The sequence below is a fragment of the Sebastes umbrosus genome, chromosome 15 (assembly GCF_015220745.1).
Source record: "Sebastes umbrosus isolate fSebUmb1 chromosome 15, fSebUmb1.pri, whole genome shotgun sequence".
NCBI lineage: Eukaryota > Metazoa > Chordata > Actinopteri > Perciformes > Sebastidae > Sebastes > Sebastes umbrosus.
The window spans coordinates 29,322,178-29,349,902 of NC_051283.1; the positions used below are offsets into that span (position 1 = coordinate 29,322,178).

At 38.2% G+C, this 27,725-nt stretch overlaps 2 protein-coding genes across 6 annotated transcripts in view; one reads left to right on the forward strand and one right to left on the reverse strand.

Moving 5' to 3' along the window:
* Positions 1 to 27,725, reverse strand: part of LOC119502886 (collagen alpha-1(XIV) chain-like) — a 209,276-nt gene that overhangs the window by 3,538 nt on the left and 178,013 nt on the right. For 4 of the 5 annotated variants that reach the window (XM_037794158.1, XM_037794155.1, XM_037794154.1 and 1 more), the window contains 10 exons: positions 13,372 to 13,467; positions 13,064 to 13,117; positions 11,638 to 11,691; positions 10,422 to 10,475; positions 9,604 to 9,675; positions 7,745 to 7,780; positions 7,244 to 7,310; positions 6,840 to 7,028; positions 6,534 to 6,611; positions 6,279 to 6,434 (listed from right to left, as the gene is read on the reverse strand). In XM_037794158.1, the coding sequence (XP_037650086.1) occupies positions 6,279 to 6,434; positions 6,534 to 6,611; positions 6,840 to 7,028; positions 7,244 to 7,310; positions 7,745 to 7,780; positions 9,604 to 9,675; positions 10,422 to 10,475; positions 11,638 to 11,691; positions 13,064 to 13,117; positions 13,372 to 13,467 (856 nt within the window). Of the gene's footprint in view, positions 1 to 1,072; positions 1,743 to 6,278; positions 6,435 to 6,533; positions 6,612 to 6,839; positions 7,029 to 7,243; positions 7,311 to 7,744; positions 7,781 to 9,603; positions 9,676 to 10,421; positions 10,476 to 11,637; positions 11,692 to 13,063; positions 13,118 to 13,371; positions 13,468 to 27,725 lie in introns of those variants that run through there. The other variant, XM_037794157.1, reaches the window with a different exon arrangement.
* Positions 16,552 to 20,979, forward strand: LOC119502888 (CD209 antigen-like protein E). The gene is made up of 6 exons (XM_037794168.1): positions 16,552 to 17,036; positions 18,676 to 18,795; positions 18,903 to 19,025; positions 19,117 to 19,241; positions 19,895 to 20,025; positions 20,728 to 20,979. The coding sequence occupies exons 1-6, from the start codon at positions 16,886 to 16,888 to the stop codon at positions 20,864 to 20,866; spliced, it is 789 nt and encodes a 262-aa protein (XP_037650096.1). The 5' UTR covers positions 16,552 to 16,885; the 3' UTR covers positions 20,867 to 20,979.

Below are 27,725 nucleotides of genomic sequence, written 5' to 3' on the forward strand. Positions count from 1 at the left end.
TGATGTTCTGGAGTTTTCTTATTCTCAACAAAGCCCATGAAAAGACCCAAACCAGCCACAAATACTCACTAGAGCACCACATGTGGATTAATCCGCAGCTGAAAATAGTCCCCAACGAATGCACTATTTCCTGTTTGTTTGGTTGATAAAAACTACAGTGAGCAGCTGTTTTAGGAAGCAAATAAAACTACATATTTGTGTTATATCTTCATTATGAACCAACGGGCTTGGAGCTGAGAGAGCGCTGCAGGAAACATATTTTTGTAGGCCAACCAGGAAGTTAGCGTCGCCCTGGTTCACTCGACAAAAAGCCAACCGGATTGTTCCATTGGGTTTTGGATAATTGCAGAAAATAAGCTCTGTGGCAAACAAATGTTTATGTTACTTACACGTTTTGTTCAGCAAGATAATCTCCACAAATGAACACCACTTTTATGATTGTTGAAGTGTGAATGCAATCGCCAGAAGTAAAAAGCTAACGTTAGGTATCACGGTCGCATGACGGCGAGTATTCACAACGAGGCTGTAAATATGGAGGATGTAACCTGCCAAAATCAAAAATAAATGAATGAATAAATAAATGACTCAATAAATAAATAAATATGTCATTAAATGTAGCAAAAACAATATTAAAATAAATGTAGCCATTAATTAATTCATAAAATATTACATAAATTTATATTTCTGTTTTGATTTGCTTCTTTATTTACTGTAGTTATCTTTGTATTAAATCCCTTATTTATTACTTCTGTTTAATTTTCCCTTTTATTTATTGATGTATTTTTTTTTAAATACATCAATAAATAAAAGGATAAATTAAACAAGAGTGAATAAATAAGGGAATTATTACAAAGATGAATAAATAAAGAAGTAAATTAAAAAAGAAATATCAATTTATGCCACATTTTATCGATTAATTAATGGCTACATTTATTTTTTATATTATTTTTGCTATATTTAATGACTTATCTATTTACTTATTTATTTATTTATCGAGTCATTTATTTATTTATTCAATTTATTTTTTATTTTGGCAGGTTCCGTCCTCCATAGTGAAGGTGGACGAGTCGGCGTGATGACGTTTAGTAGTCTCATTTAGCCTCTTGTTAGCAACCGCCTTTTTTAAGACTCGTAAAAGCTTAAAATTTCACTAGTGGGATATTTATTTACGTATTTTATTTCGCAGATCATATTTCAGGCATCGAACTAAAAACCCATTTACCTCCAGACGAGCGAACAGGAAGTGCTAAAATGCGAACTCATTTCTGGGTTTTAGGACTCATTCCTGCAGCACTATTTAGAGACGGACTAACACGTTGTTGGTTTTGGGATCTTTAATGGGTTTTGTTTACAATAAGGAAAATATAGAATAACAAAACTTTATCCTGTAAGGTGGTGGTTTATCTTTAAAAAGATGATGAACTGATTGTATGAAGCTGCAGACACTACAATCATTTATTTAATTAACTCTAAAAAACAAATCTAACAGAAAGACTTTTTCTAACATATTTTCCCATTTTAATTAAAGATTAATTTCTGGTCTTTGCCTGTAAACCACTTTATAACCGTCTTATATTTCACTTTTTAAGATGATGATGCTGCGTATGACAGTACGTGTAGGTAGAGAGAGCCGAGGTTCAAGCTGGTCAGCTGATGCAGTGACATCACCTGCAGCAGTTAAAGCTACTGATCGCTGCTGTTGGTTCAGTTTAGTTTGGCTCAGTTGTCACTGAAATACTGCACTGAAGGTTATGATGAAGAGGAGAAGTTGTAGAACGAGGCGACGACAGACAGACAGACAGACGGAGAGACACAAAGACAAAGACAGAAGAATGATTACATCATGCAGACGTTACTCATATGACGGCCCTGCAGGCTGTGAGCTGTGCTTGTGTTTATTTACTTTTTTATTACTATATATTATTTAGTCTCCTATCATTATTATTACAATTAATATTATTATTATATTTATTATTTTTAAATGTATGTATTTATTTATTTCTGTATGATTTTTCTTTTGCATTTCACCCTTTATTTATTTCCCCAAACTTATTTATTTCTTTATTCTTCACTTTATATATTTCTTTATGCATTTCTGCCTCATTAAATTGATATTTCTGTTTTAATTTGCTTCTTTATTTATTTATCTTTGTATACATAATTCATTATTCCTTTTATTTATTCATGTATTTACTTTTATTCAATTTCAAATGTATTTATTTATTTTTGCATTTTTTTTTATTTTGCATTAGTTTTTATATATTTAATATTAATTTTTTTTATGTATGTATTTATTTATGTATTTATTTTCCTTTGCATTTCACCCCTCATTTATTTACCCAAACTTATTTATATCTGTATTCTTTTCTAAATTAATTTCTTAAGACATTTATTTTTACATCTATTTATGCATTTTTGCTTCATCATGCAAATGAGGCGGCTGTCACTCAACTTGTGTCATGGAGTCAGAGTGCATAGATCGACTATATGCTAGCCAATTTATTCTATATTTTGGCTCCTTCGGTTCCGTTCTCCACATCTTAAGTGTGCGTGAAGCAGTTAAAACATAATTTCCCGAGTGTCTTTTCCTGCGAAACGCTGACAAAATTCACTCGTTTGGACGCTGGAGAGCAAATTAACAGGTAACAGATAGAAACGCTGCCAGCAGCGACATTTACATGTAATTCGTTGCACATGCTGAGTCGTGGTGTATTTAACAGTGATAGAAGAAAACCCTCCGTGCAGCATCTTCCCAGTGAACTGATTAAACCCACACGGAGTGATTTAACAGATAAATCTCAGTCATCAAGTGTGAAGATACAGAATTCAGTCGGTGATTTGGTTACCATAGTTACTGTTTGTTGATGTTTGCAGTAGAACATGCAGTTTCAAGCTTAAAGAGCTGATTCACCCAAATCACAATAAACACATTTTCTCTCTTAATTTGATTTTAGTCGCTGAGACTTTGAGACCTAGTGAAATTAAAGTAATATATGATACTAATATATCATCAGATAAATATTTAAAGCTTTATCTTTTTAATGAATTTGGGTGAATTTGCCCTTTAGGCAGCTTGAAATTTAGCAAATCCCATTTATTTTTTTATTTCATTCATGCATTTCAGACATGCAACCTGAACACACGAGCAGAATTCTGTATCCTGACAGCAGCTGTATTTCAAGGTGTTTCACATTTCACCTTCAAATACATCGAGGGGCGAATTCACAAAAGGATGATGCGACTTTTTGCGGGCGGCAAATGTTGAAATGCACCCGGAACTGCTCCTGTGCTATTTGTACCTATTTAAATAATATGCAGACATTTAGCGTAAAATTGTCCTCTTTCATAAGCAAAAGAACGTCGTTGCAAAAACAGTCTGACTCACAAAGATCAGCGCTGACAGCCACACGATAGTTAGAGTGAAATTATTAACGTCTTCAGAGAGTTGGTGGGAACTGAAGCACATTTCTAAGAGGTGTCACACCCAGACTTTCCATTTCCTTCCTTCAAATAATGATAATAATTATTCTCGCCAATCCTCGCCTGAAGTTTTGAGGAATACTTCTGCACCTGCAGTCTGAACATTTCATTTTTCTCTTTCTCCCTCCATTGTTCTGCCTACAAAAGGCCACATTTATACTTTAAAACTACACAACTTTACGGGCGTGTTTGCGCTGTAACATCTTGAGTGAATCGGACCTTGAGACGGGGCAGATAGAGGTTGCGAATGATGCACAGTTCATGGTTGTTATCAGCGGCCCACTCTTTTGTGAATTGGCCCCTCGGTGAGGGATGGATGGATGACTTCAGTGACATGCAGCCTGTTTAACTCGACGGCAGCTCTTCAACATGAAAAGGAACCGACTGAATTAAACGTTTCACTTCCGACGACCTTCAATCCAAAAAGACGTTCTCGGCACTGAAAAGCTTTTCATGCTCAGTTATACAGTTAACATCCACACGTTCAAACAAGCTGCTGGCTTTTAAGTAACTTGATATGTGTCTTAATTAAATACAGCAGGAGCAAAGGCATACAGACTAGATGTGTAATTTATGATCTTTCTTTCTTTTAATAATAACCTCCACACTCATCAGTCACAGTGGAGAGCTGAGCAGTCTAGTAGTAGAGTAAGGCTGTATTCTAAACCTCCTACTACATACTACTGACAAACGCAGTATGCGGTATACAGTACATGCTGCGTTCCTCAGCAGTACGCAGTATGAAACGGTTGAAGAGATGTATTTCTGCAGTATGCTACTCCAGGCTTCAGCCTTTAAACCATTTCCTAAAGCACTGGACAAAAGAAACAAACTTGTACCACTGTTACAATATTATCGAAAAATACGACTTCTTGAAGCCGGCTCCAGCCCGCTCGTAGCGGTCTGTGAGCGTGACGGCCAGCTGGCGAGGTAGCGACCCCCGGAAGGCGCTAGCTAGCTAACTGTCACGGCAGTTTGTGGAGCTTTGAAACTCTGAAAAAACGTTGGAGCAAATGATCGATTCGCCATCTAATATCGTAAAACTGCGATTCCGATGCCTGAACTTGCAGGATCGGCCGGTACCGAGAACCGATCCGATATCAGTGTGATAAGAAAAATATAGTTATCATTATTATTATTACTTAACAGCTGTGACAAACCACCTGCAATCAGTTCTTCTTCTCTGCTCTAAAACAGTAGTTGCCAGCCATGATACATCCAGGGCGACTGTTTTGGAGCGGTGAAGAAGAATTGATTTACGGTTATTAGACGAATAGATTTTTTTTCTGGGTAAATTAATTAAGGTATCAGATCGATGCATACGTAGACTAGCCTACTCGCCGATACCCGATCCCAAATTTTGGGCATTATCGGATGCAACGACTCTAATCTACACCGTTGATTTCTCGCCTCAAAATGATGAAATAGCTACGAATCTTTTGTTTTTTAAAACGAGCCGTTTTTTGGCTGCTGCTGCTGTTGTTGTTGTAACAGTAGCCTGTAACGGTCCAGCGCTTTGCATTGTGGGACAGTAGACGAGGTAGACCGGTCCGATGCATAATGGAGATTGTTTTCCTAATTGGTACGAAATCAGGGTACTTTTGGTGTACTGTAGATTAAGTTTTTGTTTGCATATTACATGTTACATTTTAGCCAAATCAGTACGTACTACTAGTATAGTATGAGGTTGTTCTACTAGTATAGTATGAGGTTGTTCTACTAGTATAGTATGAGGTGGTACTACTAGTATAGTATGAGGTTGTTCTACTAGTATAGTATGAGGTTGTTCTACTAGTATAGTATGAGGTTGTACTACTAGTATAGTATGATGTTGTTCTACTAGTATAGTATGATGTTGTTCTACTAGTATAGTATGAGGTTGTACTACTAGTATAGTATGAGGTTGTTCTACTAGTATAGTATGAGGTTGTTCTACTAGTATAGTATGAGGTTGTACTACTAGTATAGTATGATGTTGTTCTACTAGTATAGTATGAGGTTGTACTACTTGTATAGTATGAGGTTGTTCTACTAGTATAGTATGAGGTTGTTCTACTAGTATAGTATGAGGTTGTACTACTAGTATAGTATGAGGTTGTTCTACTAGTATAGTATGAGGTTGTTCTACTAGTATAGTATGAGGTTGTACTACTAGTATAGTATGAGGTTGTTCTACTAGTATAGTATGAGGTTGTACTACTAGTATAGTATGAGGTTGTTCTACTAGTATAGTATGAGGTTGTACTACCAGTATAGTATGAGGTTGTACTACTAATATAGTATGAGGTTGTACTACTAGTATAGTATGAGGTTGTTCTACTAGTATAGTATGAGGTTGTTCTACTAGTATAGTATGAGGTTGTTCTACTAGTATAGTATGAGGTTGTACTACTAGTATAGTATGAGGCTGTTCTACCAGTATAGTATGAGGTTGTACTACTAGTATAGTATGAGGTTGTACTACTAGTATAGTATGAGGTTGTTCTACTAGTATAGTATGAGGTTGTTCTACTAGTATAGTATGAGGTTGTTCTACTAGTATAGTATGAGGTTGTAACTACTAGTATAGTATGAGGTTGTACTACTAGTATAGTATGAGGTTGTACTACTAGTATAGTATGAGGTTGTACTACTAGTATAGTATGAGGTTGTTCTACTAGTATAGTATGAGGTTTCAGATACAGCCCAGATCTACTACTAATGTCCCTGCCTCAGTATTTTTCAGTTATACTTCACTAACAAGGAGAAACTGCTTGATAAAGTTTAGTCTCATATTTATTTAAGGGACATCTACGTACCTCCAACGTTGTAGCCCACACAGGAGTTCTGGTCGCAGTAGCCCGGAGGCCCGGCGGAGCCGACGGTTCCAGGGACCCCGGGCCGACCAGGCGTTCCCGGATTTCCAGGTCGCCCTGACGACCCCTGGCTGCCGGATCGACCCTGCCCCTGGGCACCTGGGAGGGGGAGGAGGGATACGTAAAGAAATGATCCGGAAGTCCAGATTGAGAACTTCTGGTGAATGATACGGTTCTGATTAGTATGGTTTAATGTACCGGGGGGTCCTGGAGGTCCTCTGGGGCCTTGGACTCCAACGCCTTGAGATCCTTTCTCACCCTTTTCTCCTAATGGACCTGAACACACACGTAAAACAGTTTACCTACATTTGTCATAACAGTTTTGATGCTTTAAAGTTGACACCACCTCGCTGCTGGACGGTTAAACATCTCAGACATCTCATTTCTGTATCATCTGGTAGTTTCCTCCCTCAGTATCAACACGTGACCCCTTGTAGACGCCACCTGTGACTGATCTCAGTCCATCTGTCACGATAGTCGGCGGTGGTTGTCCCCCCCCCTTACCTCTCTCTCCTGGCTGCCCGTTCACACCGTTCTGTCCCGGGAAGCCGGGTCTTCCTGATGGTCCCTGTTCTCCCTGGGGTCCTGGTGTTCCCTGTCTGCCGGCCTCTCCGGGGGGTCCCGGCACCGTACGGATGGACACCGGCGGACTGGGCACGTGGTTCAGGATGGAGTTGTAGCGTGCCATGTGGCCTGAAAACAGGAAATGGGATGAAATATTCAGCTGGTCACAAACCTGTAAGAAACATGGCTGGAAGCAGCATCATGGAAGTCAGAGCTAAATATCTATATCACCACTACAGACCAGAGAGAAAGACGCTGATGACGACTTAATGTCGTTTTATCACTTTAGATGTTTTCAGAAACTTAGACTGTCAGAGAAATTCTAAATGATTTTTTTTACTCACTCTGGATGAGCTGCTCACAGACCTGCCTGGCGATGGTCTGAACCGATGCTGTCGACTGGAGGTCACCCTGGAGACACACGAGCACAAGTACTGTTTAGATTTATAGTATGTACAGACTGAACTGATTTAGGTTGATGTTTCAACTAATGACCAGAACTGACGTACTGCACCATCGATTAATGACACAATGTGTAGGAATGTTTCTTAAATCTTTCTTTTTGTGTATTGTCTTTGGTTCCTGAGCTGCTGCATCAGCTGTCCAACATTTTTCCAACTGTGATTCTGCTGTGATTTTTTTTTTTATTTTGTCATGTTGTCCGTGTAAATGTGCTGCAGACTCATAATGTGTAAGTGATCCACAGCTTTATGTCTGCAGATTTACATGAAAAAACATAAATACATGAGAACACAAACACACCTGTTGAGCAAACTGTTGACCTAAACTGACCTAACAAGGAACCACGACATTATTTCCTGCTTTGCATAAACAGAGCCACTTACCCGTTCACCTTTCTCCCCTTTGCCCCCAGGAAGACCCTGAAAGAGAGAAGAATCAATGAAAAGAGGAACGAAACAACACTAACGGAGAGACAGGACCTGTTCAGGTTTTATGGAGCGTGGTACGTTCCTCATTATGAAACCATGAAGCCTCTGACATCACAGCTCACACATCCTCTTTGTTTCTCCTGTTTCCTGTCGGCTTTTCTTCCACTCACTGTGATTAATTCATAATTGTTGACTTGTCTTAACCTCAGCAGTAAACTGTACTGAATCAAGTTGCCATATGTAGTTCGGACATGCTGTTTGACATTAAGCTTATATCTATCTGTACGGAAGCCCTGTGAGTAAAACATGCTAAAAATAAGCAGTAAACTCATGTAGAACAATGACTGAAGACTGGATTTAGACTTCATCTAGGTAATCTTTTGTTCAACGTCACGTTAAAATGTATGAGAAATGTGCTGCCTTCAGCGGACACACAACAGATGGTAAAAAAAAGACTAAATTATCTTTAAAGCTGCGTTTGAGCCATTAAAACAGTGTCATTTCCAACTGAACTATATTTTCCTCCTGTAAGTTCACAACGAGACCTGCTATTGACAGTCGTGTGGTAATTAGTTAAGCAGCTCTCTGCAGTCCACCCACGTATCTGTAATTACATGCTTGACAACAGTTTTTTTTTTTTTCTTTCACAGCGATACAAAACTAATTTGTCAGCAGTTTGTTTCACCTCCCACAGAATCTCATTTCTTCCTTGGCGCCGCAGTCGAACTGTGATTTACTGGCTGTGAAGGTTTCGTTTTAATCAGGAATAAATGCCAAAGCAGCGAGCGGTCACGTACTGAAACTAAACTCTGTTACACAATATGATAAATAGACTGTACTTATATTTAGTTTAACCTGAGAACAATAAACCTTGATGATGGTGGCGGAGCAGCTGATAATCAGTTTAACGCTCCGCGTCGTGCTCAAGGTCACTCCCACACAAAATAACCGCGTCATGTTTAACCCCCTGAGACTCACAATAGAGAAGTTTTTTGTCTTTTTTTAGGGAGTACAGGGGGTCTTTAGGGAGAGATAGCAGGTCAGCAGTAGATGTCACATAGAAGTGGTCTACATCATCTGAAAGCTGGGAACCTGAAGATTAATTTGAGATGCAGCTCAGCGCTGTGTGTCAACTTGTTCTAGTCATTAAAGTAAAACATTATGATATGTGATGGTCATCCCCATGCTCTATTATGTTTCATAAGTTGTTGCAGCAATTTTTGTGTTGATACCATTTGTTACACAGATTTGGTGCTAAATTTAACCATTTTTTAATCACTTGAGAATTGATAAAACTGATCAATAATCCCTCCAAAATACCACATTAAGACACCAAGACTTTGAGGAACACCATAGAAAAAGCCATGCTGTGATTTGGGATCAAAAACTTTTGACATTTGGAGATTTCTGCATTTTTCGGCGATTGGATGGCGAGCACTGTGCTGTGTAAACTGCTCTTAAACCCCATTATTGTCCATGTTTGTTCAGTGAGTGGTATCACTGTCGAGAGAAACGTTTTTAGGAAGCAGGTTGAGGCTCTGACAGGAGTTTTTTGTCATAAACACTCAGCTCTCTGCTCCAGTTTCAGTATGTGTGTGCGTGACAGAGACAGTTTGATGGAGCTTCAGACCGGACAGGAAGCCGTTAATCCTGCCGACAGACACTCTCACGTTACTCTGACAGACTCCGTTAAGCCTGGCTGACACTCCTCCTGGATGTGTACACACAGTGTCCACATCTTCTGCAGCAGCTCTTTGTCAGAGAGGTGACGGGGAAACATGAAATATTTGTGGTTCGCTGACTGACAGACTCACCGGTGGTCCCAGGTTTCCCTGTTTTCCTGAATTGCCGGTAACACCCGGGGACCCCGGGGCTCCTGGTGTCCCCTGAAGAGACAGACATGAGGAAGAAGAATCAGAATCAGAGTCTCTAACTGTCTCTCAACTGCTATAATAGAGACCAAAGTAGGATCTAAACTCTTTGCAAAAGTCCTGATTTGAAAATAGTATAAAGTAGTTACTGTATTCTCATAATCAACATGTCTCAATACAATCAGCATGTTTAAATATGAAACCATACTTGGCAACCTTTAGACCTCAAAAACAGGGATGATTTCAAAACCATAGCGGGAGAAGAAAAGATGAGTTCCAGAGACTTTGTTTCCTGCATTCTGGTGACTTTAAAACAATGAAAATAACAAAATAATAAGTACTTTTAATTCTCAGGAAAGAAAACTGAATAATCTCTCTGGCGTAAACTTTGAGTATTTCTTTCTCTTAGTTTTCTCCATTTCTCTCTCCGTCTCTCACTAACTGAAGGTAACAACGCCACCAGAGTCTCCCTGGAAATATCAGGAGGGTTAAGAAGTATGCATGAAACACGGCACTGGAGAGCTGCAGCTTGGGAAGCAAAACATTGATAGTTTTAAGGTGATTTACATGATTTTGGTCCACTTAGATCAGTATTAAAAAGACAAGAAGACGGCGTCCAGTCTGCAGTTTCTCTTTCTCTTCAACTTCTCTAGATTGAAATACTTCCCATTAATCTCCTACAGTCACAGTTCACAAAAAAAAATCAACCTCTAGGTTAAAAAGTCCCAAACACAACAGATAAAGATTAAATAATGACTTACAATAGTTCCTGATGTACCCTGTCTGCCCGGCGGGCCGTCTTTGCCTGGCAGGCCCTGTGGAGCAGAAGAAAAACATAATTTATTAAGTATTTATTAAGTATATATATATATATATATATAAGTGTTTAGGAATGTGCTCCTTCTGATATTTGCATTGCTCACCTAATCTTTTATTTCATTCCATTGTCGGTAAAGTATTTTGTAAATTCATTTTGAAATGTGTTAACTGAAAACTATAATTATTGGTGGGAGAAGTAGTAGTAGTAGTAGAAGCAATTTTAGAAATATAGTTAGTGCTAATATTATTAGTACAGGACATAAATAGGGGGGAAATGCAAAGGGAAAATCATAAATAAATAAATAAATAAATATGAATAAATGCAATAATAAATTTAAAAAATAATAAAAAATATGAATAAATAAATAAAAGAGAAAATTAAATAAAAGTGTAGATAAATAGGGGAAATAATACAACAGTAAATAAATAAAGAAGCAAATTAAAACTGAAATATCATAATTTTACCAATCAGTTAATGCACACATTTATTTATTTTTGGCACATTTAATGGCATATTTATTCATCTATTTATTCATTTAAATTTTTTTTTTTTTTTAAAAACCCAAAACAAAAATATTAATTGTATTATTATATAATATAAAGCAGAGAAAAGCAACAAATCCTGACGTGAGAAGCTGGAGCCAGATAATAATCTATATTCATTTTGCATTTTGGCAGGTTTTGTCCTCCATACCGTAGTGGTTAACTGAGGTAGCAGTGGGAAAAGCAGGAGTTACTACTTCTACCTTTTCTACTACTACAGTAGTAGACAGAAGAGTAGTAGTAGTAGTAGTAGTAGTAGTGATAGTAGCACTGATAGCAACAGTGATGGTGGTACTGTTGTAGTATTAGATGTACTAGTAGAATTAGTGGTAGTAATAGTAATGGTAGTGGTAAAAATAGGACTTTTAGTAGTGGCAGTGGTATTTGTATAATTAGTGGAGGTAGCAGGAATAATATCTTCAGTAGTAGTAACAGTAGAGAAGTATTACTAACCGATCTGTTACCAGTTATATTAGTATAAGTAATTGTAGCATTAACCATATTTGCATTAATCTAAGTAGTTTTATTGTATTAAGTATTTGCAGTGTTACCAGTAGCTGCAGTATTAGAGATAATAGTGTTGGTATCAGCAGTATTATTGTTGAGGTTACTCACTCTGACTCCTGCAGGTCCTTCTCTACCTGTAGCTCCGGCTCTGCCAGCGACTCCCTGAAACACACCGACACACCAACACAAACTATCAACTTTGAAGGCAAAAAAAACCCCAGAAAACATTTAACTCTACTGTTACAAACTGTGTTGTTGCAGAAACGCCGTGAGATTAAACTTTACTGTCGTGTCACAAACTCAGGGAATAGAAATAGATTTGAACAACAGAAGTCAACCTTTTGCAAATGGCACCATTATTCAAAATCTGACAACTGTTTGCTTCCAAAAGGTCATATTAGTCGTAATTTACTGTAGAGCCGTGATTACTGGTGGGAGGCTCTTTCTGAGCAAACAGACCTTTCTGAAACAGCACACCGCCCGATGTTCTGTCACTAACAATGTCAATTCACTTTTATCTCTGACTAAATCACTGAAGGATACAATTCTAACAAAGTTTGGTAGCTGTTTTGTCCCGATTGTGTAGAATGATGTAGTGAAAAGCTACAAGCGTCATTCAGTGTCTTATTGATGAGCCTGATCGGATGATGATTCATAACCCAGCAGTACTTTGACATCAAATTACCTTTAACATACATTATAATCCCAAATTAAATGATACCTTACCTTAACCAAACAATAAGTCTGGCACACAATGCCACCAAACATGCTTCAAGGGAAAATTAATATGTTGGATTCCTTTACCAAAAAGAAGTTTATTTAAGTGTGCTATTATTTTAGTATACTTCTTTTTAACTCAAAATAAGACAGTATACCTTCTGTTTGACTTTTTATGTACTTATCAGAGATATACAGTACCTAACAAAAGTATATATAAGTCTAATCAAAGTCTAGTCATAAAGTCTAAGTATACTTGGCTCATACTGAGAAGTATACAGAAAAGTATAAGTATACTTGGCTCATACTGACAAGTATACAGAAAAGTCTAAGTATACTTGGCTCATACTGACAAGTATACAGAAAAGTCTAAGTATACTTGGGTTTTTACTGACAAGTATACAGAAAAGTCTAAGTATACTTGACTTAAAGTGACAAGTACACAGAAAAGTTTAAGTACACTTGGCTTAAACTTACAAGTATACAGACATTTCTAAGTACACTTGAGTTTTTACTGACAAGTATACAGAAAAGTCTAAGTATACTTGGGTTTTTACTTACAAGTATACAGAAAAGTCTAAGTACACTTGGCTTAAACTGACAAGTATACAGAGAAGTCTAAGTATGCTTTGCCCATACTGACAATTATCCTACTTGTACTTAATTTTTTGATCGATATATACTTAAGAACAGTATAATGAAGTATTCTTGCCTTATAGGCCAACAGAAAAGTATACTTGGCTTGTAGTTGTGATTACTTTTTGATAGAGCAGCCTATTAAAGTGTGTGTGAGTGTTTTTACATTGTGTTTTTTTACCTGTGCTCCTTGTTGTCCAGCTTCACCTTTCTGTCCTCTCTCTCCTTGACCACCCTGCAGATAAAAAATATATATTTCTTATTGTATTTATATCGTTAATATAACATGGAAAACATACTAAAAAATACAGTTGCAATGGTGCATCTGAATATAAGAAAGCTGTGATAGTAGATATTATCTTCTAGAATACACTCTTCAAGGAAAGTTACTATGAATGTTTCACCATGTAAATTAACTTTCAAAATTAGAAACAGAGAAATGAATGGAGAAAGTATCTGCTAGAATGGGAGTAGTAGTGTTTGTCTTACTGGGGGTCCTATGATGGAGCGTCCACTGGGTCCCTGTGGTCCTTGAGGTCCCTGAGGTCCTGGTACACCTGTATCACCTACTGGTCCGGTCGGCCCCTGAAGAGAGAGAGTTAAAGACAGACTGTCATGATGATATTTATCGTCTTGTACAGTCTGGTGTGAGGATAATGGCGTGAACTGGTCATGTGCAACACCCTCCTAAACACTTACTGCTGATTGGCTAACCTCAACAGTTCTTTTTGTGTTGTAGACTCTCTGACATACAATTGGAACCAAGACAAAAACAGCCAGGTACGTGCTTAAAGCTTCAGTAGGCAATATATATTTTTGGCATCATTGAGCAAAAATCCCATAATAATAATAATCAGCATATTGTAATTCAAATGTTCTGAGAGAAAACTAGACTTCTGCTCCTCCTCATGGCTCTGTTTTCAGGCTTTAATAAATCTAGTCCATGACGGGAGACTTTGACCAATCACAGGTCATTTCCTTGAGAAAGCGTTGCTATTGGCCGTGCTCCAGTTATGTGACCAGAACTTGGCGTTCATTCACCAGATTTCACAATGGCGACGGCGTCACAAACTTTCTCATTTTACAGCTAAACCGTGCACTACAAGATGATTCTGAAAACATATGAGGAGAGAAATAGGCATTAACGTAACAGATTCATAATTGATCAACGCTGCCTAGTTTGAGCGTTTGGTCGGAGTTGGCGAGTGATTGACAGCCGTCTCTCATAGACGGCAGCTGGACAGCAGACCTCAGATCAGCTCTTACTGCTTGTTTTCCTCCGGTCTGTGTAATCTTGCAGATGCCGTTAGGAGCACCGGAGGACACCAGAGGAACATGATTTTTTTCAGGTTACCTGTTTCATGCACTACTGTCACGATATAGCGACTGTTTTATAAAAATAACTTTTTTTAATCTTATTTGCTCCAATCTCTCCTACTGCTGCTTTAAGCACGTGATCGCCGGGATCAGACTCTATACTATTTTTGTCTGTTAAAATGGTCACTGTGTCAGATTAGGAAATTATAGAGTCAGAAATTCAGGCGTGGTAGTATGGACAGAGATTAATTCTGAAAGGGCCCTAAAACACTCGTCTGGTGTGGATGTAGCTTCAAACCGGCAATCGGGCTGAAATCTGTTTTGAATTCTTCTTGGACACATTTACTCTATATTTTGCAATTAGATTGCTTTCCAATTAGCCCCAGACACATGAATTGGCTTTGTGTAAATGGGGTGTTAGACCATTAGACCTTGAGTTAGTAGAGCTAAATACTAAATATCATTATTATCTAAGTTGAAAGATGCAATGTTATGCTTTCACAGTACTTAAAGAACATCTCTAACTACCAATAATAGTCCTGTCGTCTATAATAACTCTTCAATGTTGAATAACATAATGAACGTTACAGAGGAAGGAAATGATGCGTTCTGTACTCTGATATGACGAAGGAAGTGGTTTCTATGATCGGCAGATAAACCAGGTGAAGGTTAGAGCTTTTTAATCCACACACAGTATGCAATCCTGTGGCTGCTCCGTGTCGTCTTCTAGTCACAAACAACCTACGAACGAGTTCTCAGATATTAAAAGTTAATTTAGTTTTGTCTATAAAGCTTCATCATGTTCAGCTTTGACATCGTTCCTCGTATGCTCATGGTCATATCAGATTTCTTAAAGACTTCAGCTCACCCAGTTTAACATCTGATATTGTGAAATAATGCAGAGAAATGACGGTAGTGATGATAACAGATTAAGTCACATCCGTAGCAAACATTTCAGTCAAAGTATGTTTGACTTCAGGACGCTTTGTTAATCCTCTGAGACCCACAAGAGACCCGTTTCTGTCTTTTTTAGGGTGGTACAGGGAGTCTTTAGGGGGAGATAGCAGGTCAACAGTAGATGTCACATAGAAGTGATGTACATCATCTGAAAGCTGAAAATTAATTTGAGATGCTGCTCAGCACTGTGTGTCAAGTTGCTGTAGTGATAGGAGTATATTCTGCCATCCCCATGCTCTATTACGTCTCATAACTTGTTGCAGCAATTTTTGGGTTGATACCATTTGTTACACCGATTTGGTGCTAAATTTAACAATTTTTTTTACCACTCCAGAATTGATAGAAATGATCAATTATCCCTCCAAAATACCACATTAAGACACCAAGACCTTGAGGAACACCATAGAAAAAGCCATGCTGTGATTTGGGATCAAAAACGTTTGATATTTTTGATATTTTCTGCAAGAATTGTATTTTTCGGCGATTGGATGGTGAGCACTTCGGTTGTGTAAACTGCTCAGAAACCCCCTTATTGTCAATCTATAGCTAGGGAAGCCATCCATCCTCCGAATGCTCTAGGTCTCTAGTTTGATCCATCCTCCGATGAATGCTCTAGGTCTCTAGTTTGATCCATCCATCCTCCGAATGCTCTAGGTCTCTGCTTTGATCCATCCATCCTCCGAATGCTCTAGCTCTCTAGTCTGATCCATCCATCCTCTGAATGCTCTAGGTCTCTAGTTTGATCCATCCATCCTCTGAATGCTCTAGGTCTCTAGTTTGATCCATCCATCCTCTGAATGCTCTAGGTCTCTAGTTTGATCCATCCATCCTCTGAATGCTCTAGGTCTCTAGTTTGATCCATCCATCCTCTGAATGCTCTAGGTCTCTAGTCTGATCCATCCATCCTCTGAATGCTCTAGGTCTTTAGTTTGTGACTGTAAAGTTTCATGAGGCTGTGATTATCCTAGAGGTCACCACAGGACCACATTTATGTAATTCAAGAGTCTTTAGGGTCCCCGGTATGCAGAGCAAACACACCATTTTAGAATAACACATTTATACTGCATGTCTGTAGGTCAGAGGTCAAGGGACCGCTTTGAAAATGGCCATGCCAGTTTTTTCCCTCGCCAAAATTTAGTCCCTGCTGCGGCCTCTGAAAGACAGTAAAGTCGGTCAAGATCGCGGATCTCAGGGGGTTAAAAACCAGGACATTTTGAAGCCATTTGTCTCATCATGTTGGTTCTTTTGCCAGTTCAGTGTTTGATCCGTTATGTGGTGTTTGAATTCCATCATTTGATCCTGCAGTGTAGTCTATTCTAACAAACAACAGCAGCAACACTGATATTTCAACGTCATTATCAGTGAATGATCTGAATTCGGCGAACAACCTTCAAGTGCTTTAGCAGACTCGACAAACCACAGAGCACATATCAAACCTCCGCCAGAACCAGCCTCCACCCCCCCCCAGCTCTCATACTTGTAAATTGAGAAAAGAAGAGTTTCACAATCTCAAAGGAAGATTGAAAAAAAAATGTAATCGTCCAATTAGTTGAGAGGTTTTTACCGAGCGGTGATAAAAATGTTGCAGTGTTTTCCTGCTACTACTTCCTTTACTGCTGAACAGAGAGACAGACGCAGAAAACAGCGACATCAGAGTAGCGCATAAAAGTTATATATATATATATATTGAGTTAATGCTCTAGAGACTTTCTCAGTTGAAAGCCTTAAAATGTCTTCCAACATTTATGAAGACCCAGATTTGACCATGAATGTGAAATACAGCAAAAGTGCCAGAGAGGACAGAGGAGAGAGAGTTGAGAGACAGGTCGACATCTACTACAGCGAGGACAGAGATCTTCACGTTTCCAAACAAGTTAGAGGTACGTAGGTATTAAATCATTTATAATCAATACTAAATATTAGCTAATATAACAAGAAACAACTGAAACTGTATATTATAATTAGGGGCTCGGCTATAAGTGACAAGTGTACATGATTGTGGTGATATTAATGAAGTTATAATAATATTTATCATAAGAATATTTGCTCTCGAGCCTTTATAAGATTTACAACTGTGACATTTTACCACCTTCACACATTTAACACTTATATATTTATCTTTGATTTTTTTATCCAATTTTTTACTCTTATTCTAATAATTAATCTTTAATCCTCGCTTGCTTTTCAGCACAGTCGGCATTTCACTGCACATATTGAATGTACGTGTGACAAAAAATATCTTTGAAATATTGAAATCCAGTCGCTGTAACATTAACATGATGTTTTTTTTATGAGTCGGCTCACATGTGTGCTCTTGCGCTGCGTGCCAGTACTGTAATCTTGTTCTGTAGTATATTCACAGTGGCAATATGACAAAATCGAGCATATCTACAATACCTGCATGCAAACCAATATTGCTGAACTGTTCATTGCGTTTCCGCAATGCAGTAAACAACAAAAATTGAAAGACAAATGTGAACTGTAGCGTGACAGCAGCTCTGGCCACAACTCAGAAAACAAAAAATGAAGGAAGAAACTCTTATATCAAAAATAAACAAACAAAAAAAGAAACAGTTTGCGAAACTGTGAAGTTTAAAAGTTCAGCGGTGTTTTACAGTTGTGGTTTAATTCATGTTTTTTAAAGGGTCGTCCATTATTATTATTATTTTTGAAGATCTTTAAATCTGACTCGATTACAGTCCAAAATGGCGAGGGCGTACCTTTGCTGCTGGGCGCTGGCGTTGTGGACGCCACGTTAGTTCGGATCCGAAAGTCACACAATAACACAAACAAACTAACCGATCGATGCAGCGGTAGACCAGCAACCCCCGTGTTCTGAGAGGTAAAATTACTCTTTTTGTTAATGAAGTCTGGTGACGTTGAAGAGAGCAATAAAACGGCTTCAGTTCCCTGTCAGAAAGGGCTGTCTGACGGCGACGTAAAGTGGTGAAAATATTCTAAATATAGTGTACACTTAAACTGATATTGATTATATTGCTCTCTTCAAAGCCACCAGACTCCATTGATAAAAACAATAAGAAGACCGGAGTACACATACAACCCCTGTCAGTTATCTCCAAACTTACATTAACTAATGTTGACTCAGCTAGTGCTAGCGTTCACAATATTCATAACCTTATTCATTAGCTCACTTTGGTAATCTACGTCACTGCTTTTTGCTAACGGCTGAGTGGGCGTTTTCATTTGTAAAAAAACGGAAAAGAACATAGATGGACCCGCCCTTTAATGTGTGCCTTGTGTCATACAGTATTTTAAAGGTGTAGAATGATTACTAATTGCCAACATAGCACACTGTTGCCACATTAAATCAGCTTGCTCTGAGCTCAAGTAGAGTTGATGTTTTCATGCTCGAGGAGCTGCCGGCCACAGATATGAAGATTATATATTTTGTCTCATTATGTGTGTAAATGTTGGGGTTGTTTCCTGTACTTGGTTGAGATTAAGATCTCACAAACATGCTAAATAGAAATGTGTTCTGCGTGTACTTTTCCTCTGCAGGAGCACGCACTCGAAAGCATCTTCCAGCTGTCCAAAGAAACCCTTTTAAAGCTGCTGCACTGGTTCTGGGTCTACTCTGTCTCCTGCTGGTAGTTGGAGTCATTGTGTTGTCCATACTCAGTGAGGACCTTGTCTTTATTTTAATGTCATATCTTGAGTCAAAACCTTGATTAATGGGTTTGGTTTTACATCACTGCCCTGTCTCTTTTTTTTGTGGTTTTCACCAGATATTTCAATCACTCGGGAAAAGAACAAGCTCAGCATCCAACTTCAGCAGACCCAAGGGGACAACCTGAGCAAAGGTGGCTGCCAGTGTCAGACAGAAAACCAGACACAGGGGAACATCACAGGTTAGAAATGTTTAAAAAGGAACAATATAAATTTATATATTTGTCATTAAGTCATTTGAAATATGCCAATAAAACACTTGATGTAACACAGAATGGGAGAAATTTAAATCGAGTTGTTACTACCAATCTACTGAGATGAAGAACTGGACAGAGAGCAGGAAAGACTGTCAGAGCAGAGGAGCAGATCTGGTGGTTATAAACAGCAAAACCGAACACGTGAGTGTCTGTTGACGTGCTTATGTCTGTCCGTGCATGTACAGTATGTCTGTGTTATTTGCATGGCATATGTTTTTGTACATGCAGATCCTTTTTGTGTGTCTGTGTGATTATTTGTAGTGCTTTTGATGCCTGTCATCACTTCATCATTGACCACCAAAATCTAATCACTTCATCTTTGAGTCCAAATGGATGTTTTTGCCAAATCTGAAAAAATTTGCTCAAGGTGTTCCCGAGAATGGGACTGATGTGAGGTAACAGTGACCTTTGATACAATATAGAAAGTATAAACTAATTATTTCATATTACACATACTAATGGTAAAAAAAAATTATAACATTATTAATAATGAATAAACATTATCAATTATCATTTAATTTTTTGTTAACAGTAAAAAAAAAAACATTAACTAAGTTTAATTAACTATCAATTTACCATTTATAAATGATGGTTATTATAAAATGTTACCAATTTTTCGTAGTTTCAGAATAAAAAAAGTACTTTTCATCGCGGTATTTCTTTCGATTTTTGCTTCATCGCGAAGGATTTCTGTCCTTCAGTGATGGTTAAAACATGAAACATGTATTCACGACCACAGAAATATCAGTGTATCAACAGAGGATTCATTATCTGCTCTCTTTCAAAATTTTCAGGATTTTGTCAAGAAGTTGATTAAAGCTGAAGCTTTCTGGATCGGTCTGAAGGCAGAGACAAACAAAAAATGGACAAGCGAATGGGAAGTTGAATGGAAATGGGTGGACGGATCATCAACAGAAACATATTCGTGAGAATTCTATTTATTTTTTTAAAATCATGATATATCAGGGTCATTGTTTATAGCTAATAGTTGGAAGAAATTGAAAACAGAAAAATCAAGAAAGACAAAATAACAATAAAAAATCAAATTGGTCATGTTTTCAAATAATGTTAGTGTTTTTAATTCAATATTTTAATTTTAAATTAGCACTTCCTCACTCACAGATAATCAATGAACAATGCAACCCATGGTTTTAAATTGACATCAAAGCAAATTATGATTACTATGATTTTCACACAATCTGAATCAAAGAACTGAATTTGCAATGACTTGTGCCATTTTGTTTTGCTCATATTCAATAAGTCAAAAGGTTGAAGCCACTGATCTCGGCTCCTGACAGCTCAAGATAATGAACTTGCAGTCTATTCTTCGACCACATGGGGGCACCGACATGTTCATATGAATCCTCCTCTGGGCTGCCCTCTTCAAAGCCAACCAAAAAATAAACAAATTGTTCAAAAGAAAAATAAATCTCATTTCACTTTCTGAAATTCTTCTTCTATGGTATACATACCAGTTGAAAGACATAAAGAAACTAAATATCAAGAGGAGTGTCAGTCCTGAATTCATTCTATGAGAGTTTCCAAGCACAAAAACTGCATTATTATATAAATAATCTCTCTTTTTTTAGTGGCTTTTACCCGTAACAATGTAATGTTTGTTCTACAGTGCCTGGAAGATGGGCGAGAATACAAAACCTGAGTATGACACCAACTCCACAGCATATATTGATCTGGACGGGACCTGGCGCCAAACCAACGGTGGATCCAAACGATGGATCTGTGAGAAAGTGATCTATCGAGACTAACATGTACGCCGTGTAACTGTGATGTAATTGTGTTCATTGCATTGTCATTTCTCCCTCACTTTTCCAATAGTTCCCTCGCTTCAAAAACAACATAATAAAGGCAAACGTGAGAAAATGAACTGATCTGCATTACTTTGAAGTGACAAATTTAAAAGTACAAACAGTCCAAAATGTTGAATGAAAAAGAACATAATATTAGAAGGAAGGTACATGCAGAGTAGTGAGCTAGACGCTAGAGGAAAGGTCAAGCAGTGTTCAAAATTAAAAAAAGGGTCATCCACTGTGGTGCATTAACCCTCTGAGACCCACATTAGACTGGTTTTTGTCTTTTTGAAGATGGCAGGTCAGCAGTAGATGTCACATAGAAGTTGTGTATCATCTGAAAGCTGGAACCTGAAAATTGATCTGAGATGCAGCTCAGCACTGTGTGTCAAGTTGCTGTAGTGATAGGAGTATATTCTGCCATCCCCATGCTCTATTACGTCTCATAACTTGCTGCAGCAATTTTTGGGTTGATACCATTTGTTACACAGATTTGGTGCTAAATTTAACCATTTTTTACCACTTGAGAGTTGATAAAAATGATTAATAATCCCTCCAAATTACCACATTAAGACGCCAAGACCATGAGGAACACCATAGAAAAAGCCATGCTGTGATTTGGGATCAAAAACTTTTGACATTTGGAGATTAGATTTATTGTCTAATACACTGTTCCAAATCAGGATATCTATTTTAGTTGATCAGCGGTCAAATTTTAACCTCATCAAATATAACAACTTGGTTGAAAAACAGTTTCAGTTTTGGCAACAGAAATAACTGAGAAAAGAATCATTTCCTGTTTTGGCCAAACTGTTAACCTGCTGTGTGTGTGTGTGTGTGTGTGTGTGTGTGCGTGCATGTATGTGTGTGTGTGTGTGTGTGTGTGTGTGTGTGTGTGTGTGTGTGTGTGTGTGTGTGTGTGTGTGCATGTATGTGTGTTTGTGTGTGTGTGTGTGTGTGTGTGCATGTATGTGTGTTTGTGTGTGTGTGGGGGGGGGTGGGTTGAAAAACTCCACTCTCTCTCTCTCTCTCAATTTTCACTTTTCTTTTGAGCAAATACAAAATATAATATAAATGAATAATATTAAAATAAATTATTTAAACAACAAATAAATCAGGGTTTTCTCAAACACTGTTCGTCGCCATGTAATTTGAATACATCTCATAAAATCAATTAGTTTGTAATACACGTAATTGTGAACCAGGAAGTATAAAGTGTGGCAGGTAGGAGGTCGGGATGGATGGGTGGATCTAAAAACACTGGGGCCGGTGAAGGAGGTTCCATGTGAAACCAAAAGTCAACTTCCAGTGTTATTTTTACCCAATCCGCCATCTTTTCCTAAACCTAAATAAGTAGTTTTTGTTACGTAACTTCCGTATTTAAGTTATGCCGCTTCCGGCGTGGTGTAACTTAACTAAGATATTTCTTGAACCTAATTAAGTAGTTTCGCAGCCTAAACCTGACAAAGTTGTTTCCTGTGAAGACAGAAATTTATTTTGAAAAGACTGAAACGAAAAATTGACGCTGGACATTCGTAGGAAAACACCCGAAAAAATGGGGAATAACTTTACGTAAGATATCATATGAACCGTTGTATGAGAATAGATCGATTGAAATATTTAATTGTGATTTAACACACATTATTTATCTGTTCAAAATGTACCTTAAAGGGAGATTTGTCAAGTATTTAATACCTTTATCAACATGGGAGTGGGCAAATATGCTGCTTTATGCAAATGTATGTATATATTTATTATTGTAAATCAATTAACAACACAAAACAATGACAGATATTGTCCAGAAACCCTCACAGGTACTGCATTTAGCATAAAACAATATGCTCAAATCATAACATGGCAAACTCAAGCCCAATATATATACAGTATATATATATATTTGAAGGTTCAAACTTCATTTTAAGGTCCAGGTTAGAATTAGGTTTGGGTTAGGGTTAAGGTAAGGGGCTAGGGAATGCATTATGTCAATGAGTGTCCTCACAAAGATAGAAGTACACGACTGTGTGCGTGTGTGTGTGTGTGTGTGTGTGAGTGTGTGTGTGTGTGTGTGTGTGTGTGTGTGTGTGTGTGCGCGTGCGTGCGTGCGTGCGTGCGTGCGTGTGTGTGTGTGTGCGTGTGTGTGCGTGTGTTGATACTTCCTTTTTGTTCTCTACTGAAACCAGACAGAAGCCGGGCAAAGCAACACCGGCAGCAGCAGCATGAGTACAGTATATTACCTTATTGAATTTATATCTACGACAGTTAGTACCGCATACTATACTAGTAAAACATTAAAGTTTTACAGCAGCATTGCAACCAACCAAACGGTTCAATTGTCTCGGTCCTCTCAAGATGTCCTCAGATATTTATGCCAAACCAGATTTATCAAAGAAGGTGAGATACAACAGAAAGGTGCAGGACGAAGAGTGGGAGGAATCGGAGGTTGTTATCTACGAGAGTGCAGACGTTATTAGAGCTTTTTAATCCACATACAGTATGCAATCCTGTGGCTGCTCCGTGTCGTCTTCTAGTCACAAACAACCTACGAACGAGTTCTCAGATATTAAAAGTTACTTTAGTTTTGTCTATAAAGCTTCATCATGTTCAGCTTTGACATCGTTCCTCGTATGCTCATGGTCATATCAGATTTCTTAAAGACTTCAGCTCACCCAGTTTAACATCTGATATTGTGAAATAATGCAGAGAAATGACGGTAGTGATGATAACAGATTAAGTCACATCCGTAGCAAACATTTCAGTCAAAGTATGTTTGACTTCAGGACGCCTTGTTAACCCTCTGAGACCCACAAGAGACCCGTTTCTGTCTTTTTTAGGGTGGTACAGGGAGTCTTTAGGGGGAGATAGCAGGTCAACAGTAGATGTCACATAGAAGTGGTGTACATCATCTGAAAATTAATTTGAGATGCTGCTCAGCACTGTGTGTCAAGTTGCTGTAGTGATAGGAGTATATTCTGCCATCCCCATGCTCTATTACGTCTCATAACTTATTGCAGCAATTTTTGGGTTGATACCATTTGCTACACCGATTTGGTGCTAAATTTAACCATTTTTTTACCACTCCAGAATTGATAGAAATGATCAGTTATCCCTCCAAAATAGCACATTAAGACACCAAGACCTTGAGGAACACCATAGAAAAAGCCATGCTGTGATTTGGGATCAAAAACGTTTGATATTTTTGATATTTTCTGCAAGAATTGTATTTTTCGGCGATTGGATGGTGAGCACTTCGGTTGTGTAAACTGCTCAGAAACCCCCTTATTGTCAATCTATAGCTAGGGAAGCCATCCATCCTCCGAATGCTCTAGGTCTCTAGTTTGATCCATCCTCCGATGAATGCTCTAGGTCTCTAGTTTGATCCATCCATCCTCCGAATGCTCTAGGTCTCTGCTTTGATCCATCCATCCTCCGAATGCTCTAGCTCTCTAGTCTGATCCATCCATCCTCTGAATGCTCTAGGTCTCTAGTTTGATCCATCCATCCTCTGAATGCTCTAGGTCTCTAGTCTGATCCATCCATCCTCCGAATGCTCTAGGTCTCTAGTTTGATCCATCCATCCTCCGAATGCTCTAGGTCTCTAGTTTGATCCATCCATCCTCAGAATGCTCTAGGTCTCTAGTTTGATCCATCCATCCTCTGAATGCTCTAGGTCTCTAGTTTGATCCATCCATCCTCTGAATGCTCTAGGTCTCTAGTTTGATCCATCCATCCTCTGAATGCTCTAGGTCTCTAGTTTGATCCATCCATCCTCTGAATGCTCTAGGTCTCTAGTCTGATCCATCCATCCTCTGAATGCTCTAGGTCTTTAGTTTGTGACTGTAAAGTTTCATGAGGCTGTGATTATCCTAGAGGTCACCACAGGACCACATTTATGTAATTCAAGAGTCTTTAGGGTCCCCGGTATGCAGAGCAAACACACCATTTTAGAATAACACATTTATACTGCATGTCTGTAGGTCAGAGGTCAAGGGACCGCTTTGAAAATGGCCATGCCAGTTTTTCCCTCGCCAAAATTTAGTCCCTGCTGCGGCCTCTGAAAGACAGTAAAGTCGGTCAAGATCGCGGATCTCAGGGGGTTAAAAACCAGGACATTTTGAAGCCATTTGTCTCATCATGTTGGTTCTTTTGCCAGTTCAGTGTTTGATCCGTTATGTGGTGTTTGAATTCCATCATTTGATCCTGCAGTGTAGTCTATTCTAACAAACAACAGCAGCAACACTGATATTTCAACGTCATTATCAGTGAATGATCTGAATTCGGCGAACAACCTTCAAGTGCTTTAGCAGACTCGACAAACCACAGAGCACATATCAAACCTCCGCCAGAACCAGCCTCCACCCCCCCCCAGCTCTCATACTTGTAAATTGAGAAAAGAAGAGTTTCACAATCTCAAAGGAAGATTGAAAAAAAAATGTAATCGTCCAATTAGTTGAGAGGTTTTTACCGAGCGGTGATAAAAATGTTGCAGTGTTTTCCTGCTACTACTTCCTTTACTGCTGAACAGAGAGACAGACGCAGAAAACAGCGACATCAGAGTAGCGCATAAAAGTTATATATATATATATATTGAGTTAATGCTCTAGAGACTTTCTCAGTTGAAAGCCTTAAAATGTCTTCCAACATTTATGAAGACCCAGATTTGACCATGAATGTGAAATACAGCAAAAGTGCCAGAGAGGACAGAGGAGAGAGAGTTGAGAGACAGGTCGACATCTACTACAGCGAGGACAGAGATCTTCACGTTTCCAAACAAGTTAGAGGTACGTAGGTATTAAATCATTTATAATCAATACTAAATATTAGCTAATATAACAAGAAACAACTGAAACTGTATATTATAATTAGGGGCTCGGCTATAAGTGACAAGTGTACATGATTGTGGTGATATTAATGAAGTTATAATAATATTTATCATAAGAATATTTGCTCTCGAGCCTTTATAAGATTTACAACTGTGACATTTTACCACCTTCACACATTTAACACTTATATATTTATCTTTGATTTTTTTATCCAATTTTTTACTCTTATTCTAATAATTAATCTTTAATCCTCGCTTGCTTTTCAGCACAGTCGGCATTTCACTGCACATATTGAATGTACGTGTGACAAAAAATATCTTTGAAATATTGAAATCCAGTCGCTGTAACATTAACATGATGTTTTTTTTATGAGTCGGCTCACATGTGTGCTCTTGCGCTGCGTGCCAGTACTGTAATCTTGTTCTGTAGTATATTCACAGTGGCAATATGACAAAATCGAGCATATCTACAATACCTGCATGCAAACCAATATTGCTGAACTGTTCATTGCGTTTCCGCAATGCAGTAAACAACAAAAATTGAAAGACAAATGTGAACTGTAGCGTGACAGCAGCTCTGGCCACAACTCAGAAAACAAAAAATGAAGGAAGAAACTCTTATATCAAAAATAAACAAACAAAAAAAGAAACAGTTTGCGAAACTGTGAAGTTTAAAAGTTCAGCGGTGTTTTACAGTTGTGGTTTAATTCATGTTTTTTAAAGGGTCGTCCATTATTATTATTATTTTTGAAGATCTTTAAATCTGACTCGATTACAGTCCAAAATGGCGAGGGCGTACCTTTGCTGCTGGGCGCTGGCGTTGTGGACGCCACGTTAGTTCGGATCCGAAAGTCACACAATAACACAAACAAACTAACCGATCGATGCAGCGGTAGACCAGCAACCCCCGTGTTCTGAGAGGTAAAATTACTCTTTTTGTTAATGAAGTCTGGTGACGTTGAAGAGAGCAATAAAATGGCTTCAGTTCCCTGTCAGAAAGGGCTGCCTGACGGCGACGTAAAGTGGTGAAAATATTCTAAATATAGTGTACACTTAAACTGATATTGATTATATTGCTCTCTTCAAAGCCACCAGACTCCATTGATAAAAACAATAAGAAGACCGGAGTACACATACAACCCCTGTCAGTTATCTCCAAACTTACATTAACTAATGTTGACTCAGCTAGTGCTAGCGTTCACAATATTCATAACCTTATTCATTAGCTCACTTTGGTAATCTACGTCACTGCTTTTTGCTAACGGCTGAGTGGGCGTTTTCATTTGTAAAAAAACGGAAAAGAACATAGATGGACCCGCCCTTTAATGTGTGCCTTGTGTCATACAGTATTTTAAAGGTGTAGAATGATTACTAATTGCCAACATAGCACACTGTTGCCACATTAAATCAGCTTGCTCTGAGCTCAAGTAGAGTTGATGTTTTCATGCTCGAGGAGCTGCCGGCCACAGATATGAAGATTATATATTTTGTCTCATTATGTGTGTAAATGTTGGGGTTGTTTCCTGTACTTGGTTGAGATTAAGATCTCACAAACATGCTAAATAGAAATGTGTTCTGCGTGTACTTTTCCTCTGCAGGAGCACGCACTCGAAAGCATCTTCCAGCTGTCCAAAGAAACCCTTTTAAAGCTGCTGCACTGGTTCTGGGTCTACTCTGTCTCCTGCTGGTAGTTGGAGTCATTGTGTTGTCCATACTCAGTGAGGACCTTGTCTTTATTTTAATGTCATATCTTGAGTCAAAACCTTGATTAATGGGTTTGGTTTTACATCACTGCCCTGTCTCTTTTTTTTGTGGTTTTCACCAGATATTTCAATCACTCGGGAAAAGAACAAGCTCAGCATCCAACTTCAGCAGACCCAAGGGGACAACCTGAGCAAAGGTGGCTGCCAGTGTCAGACAGAAAACCAGACACAGGGGAACATCACAGGTTAGAAATGTTTAAAAAGGAACAATATAAATTTATATATTTGTCATTAA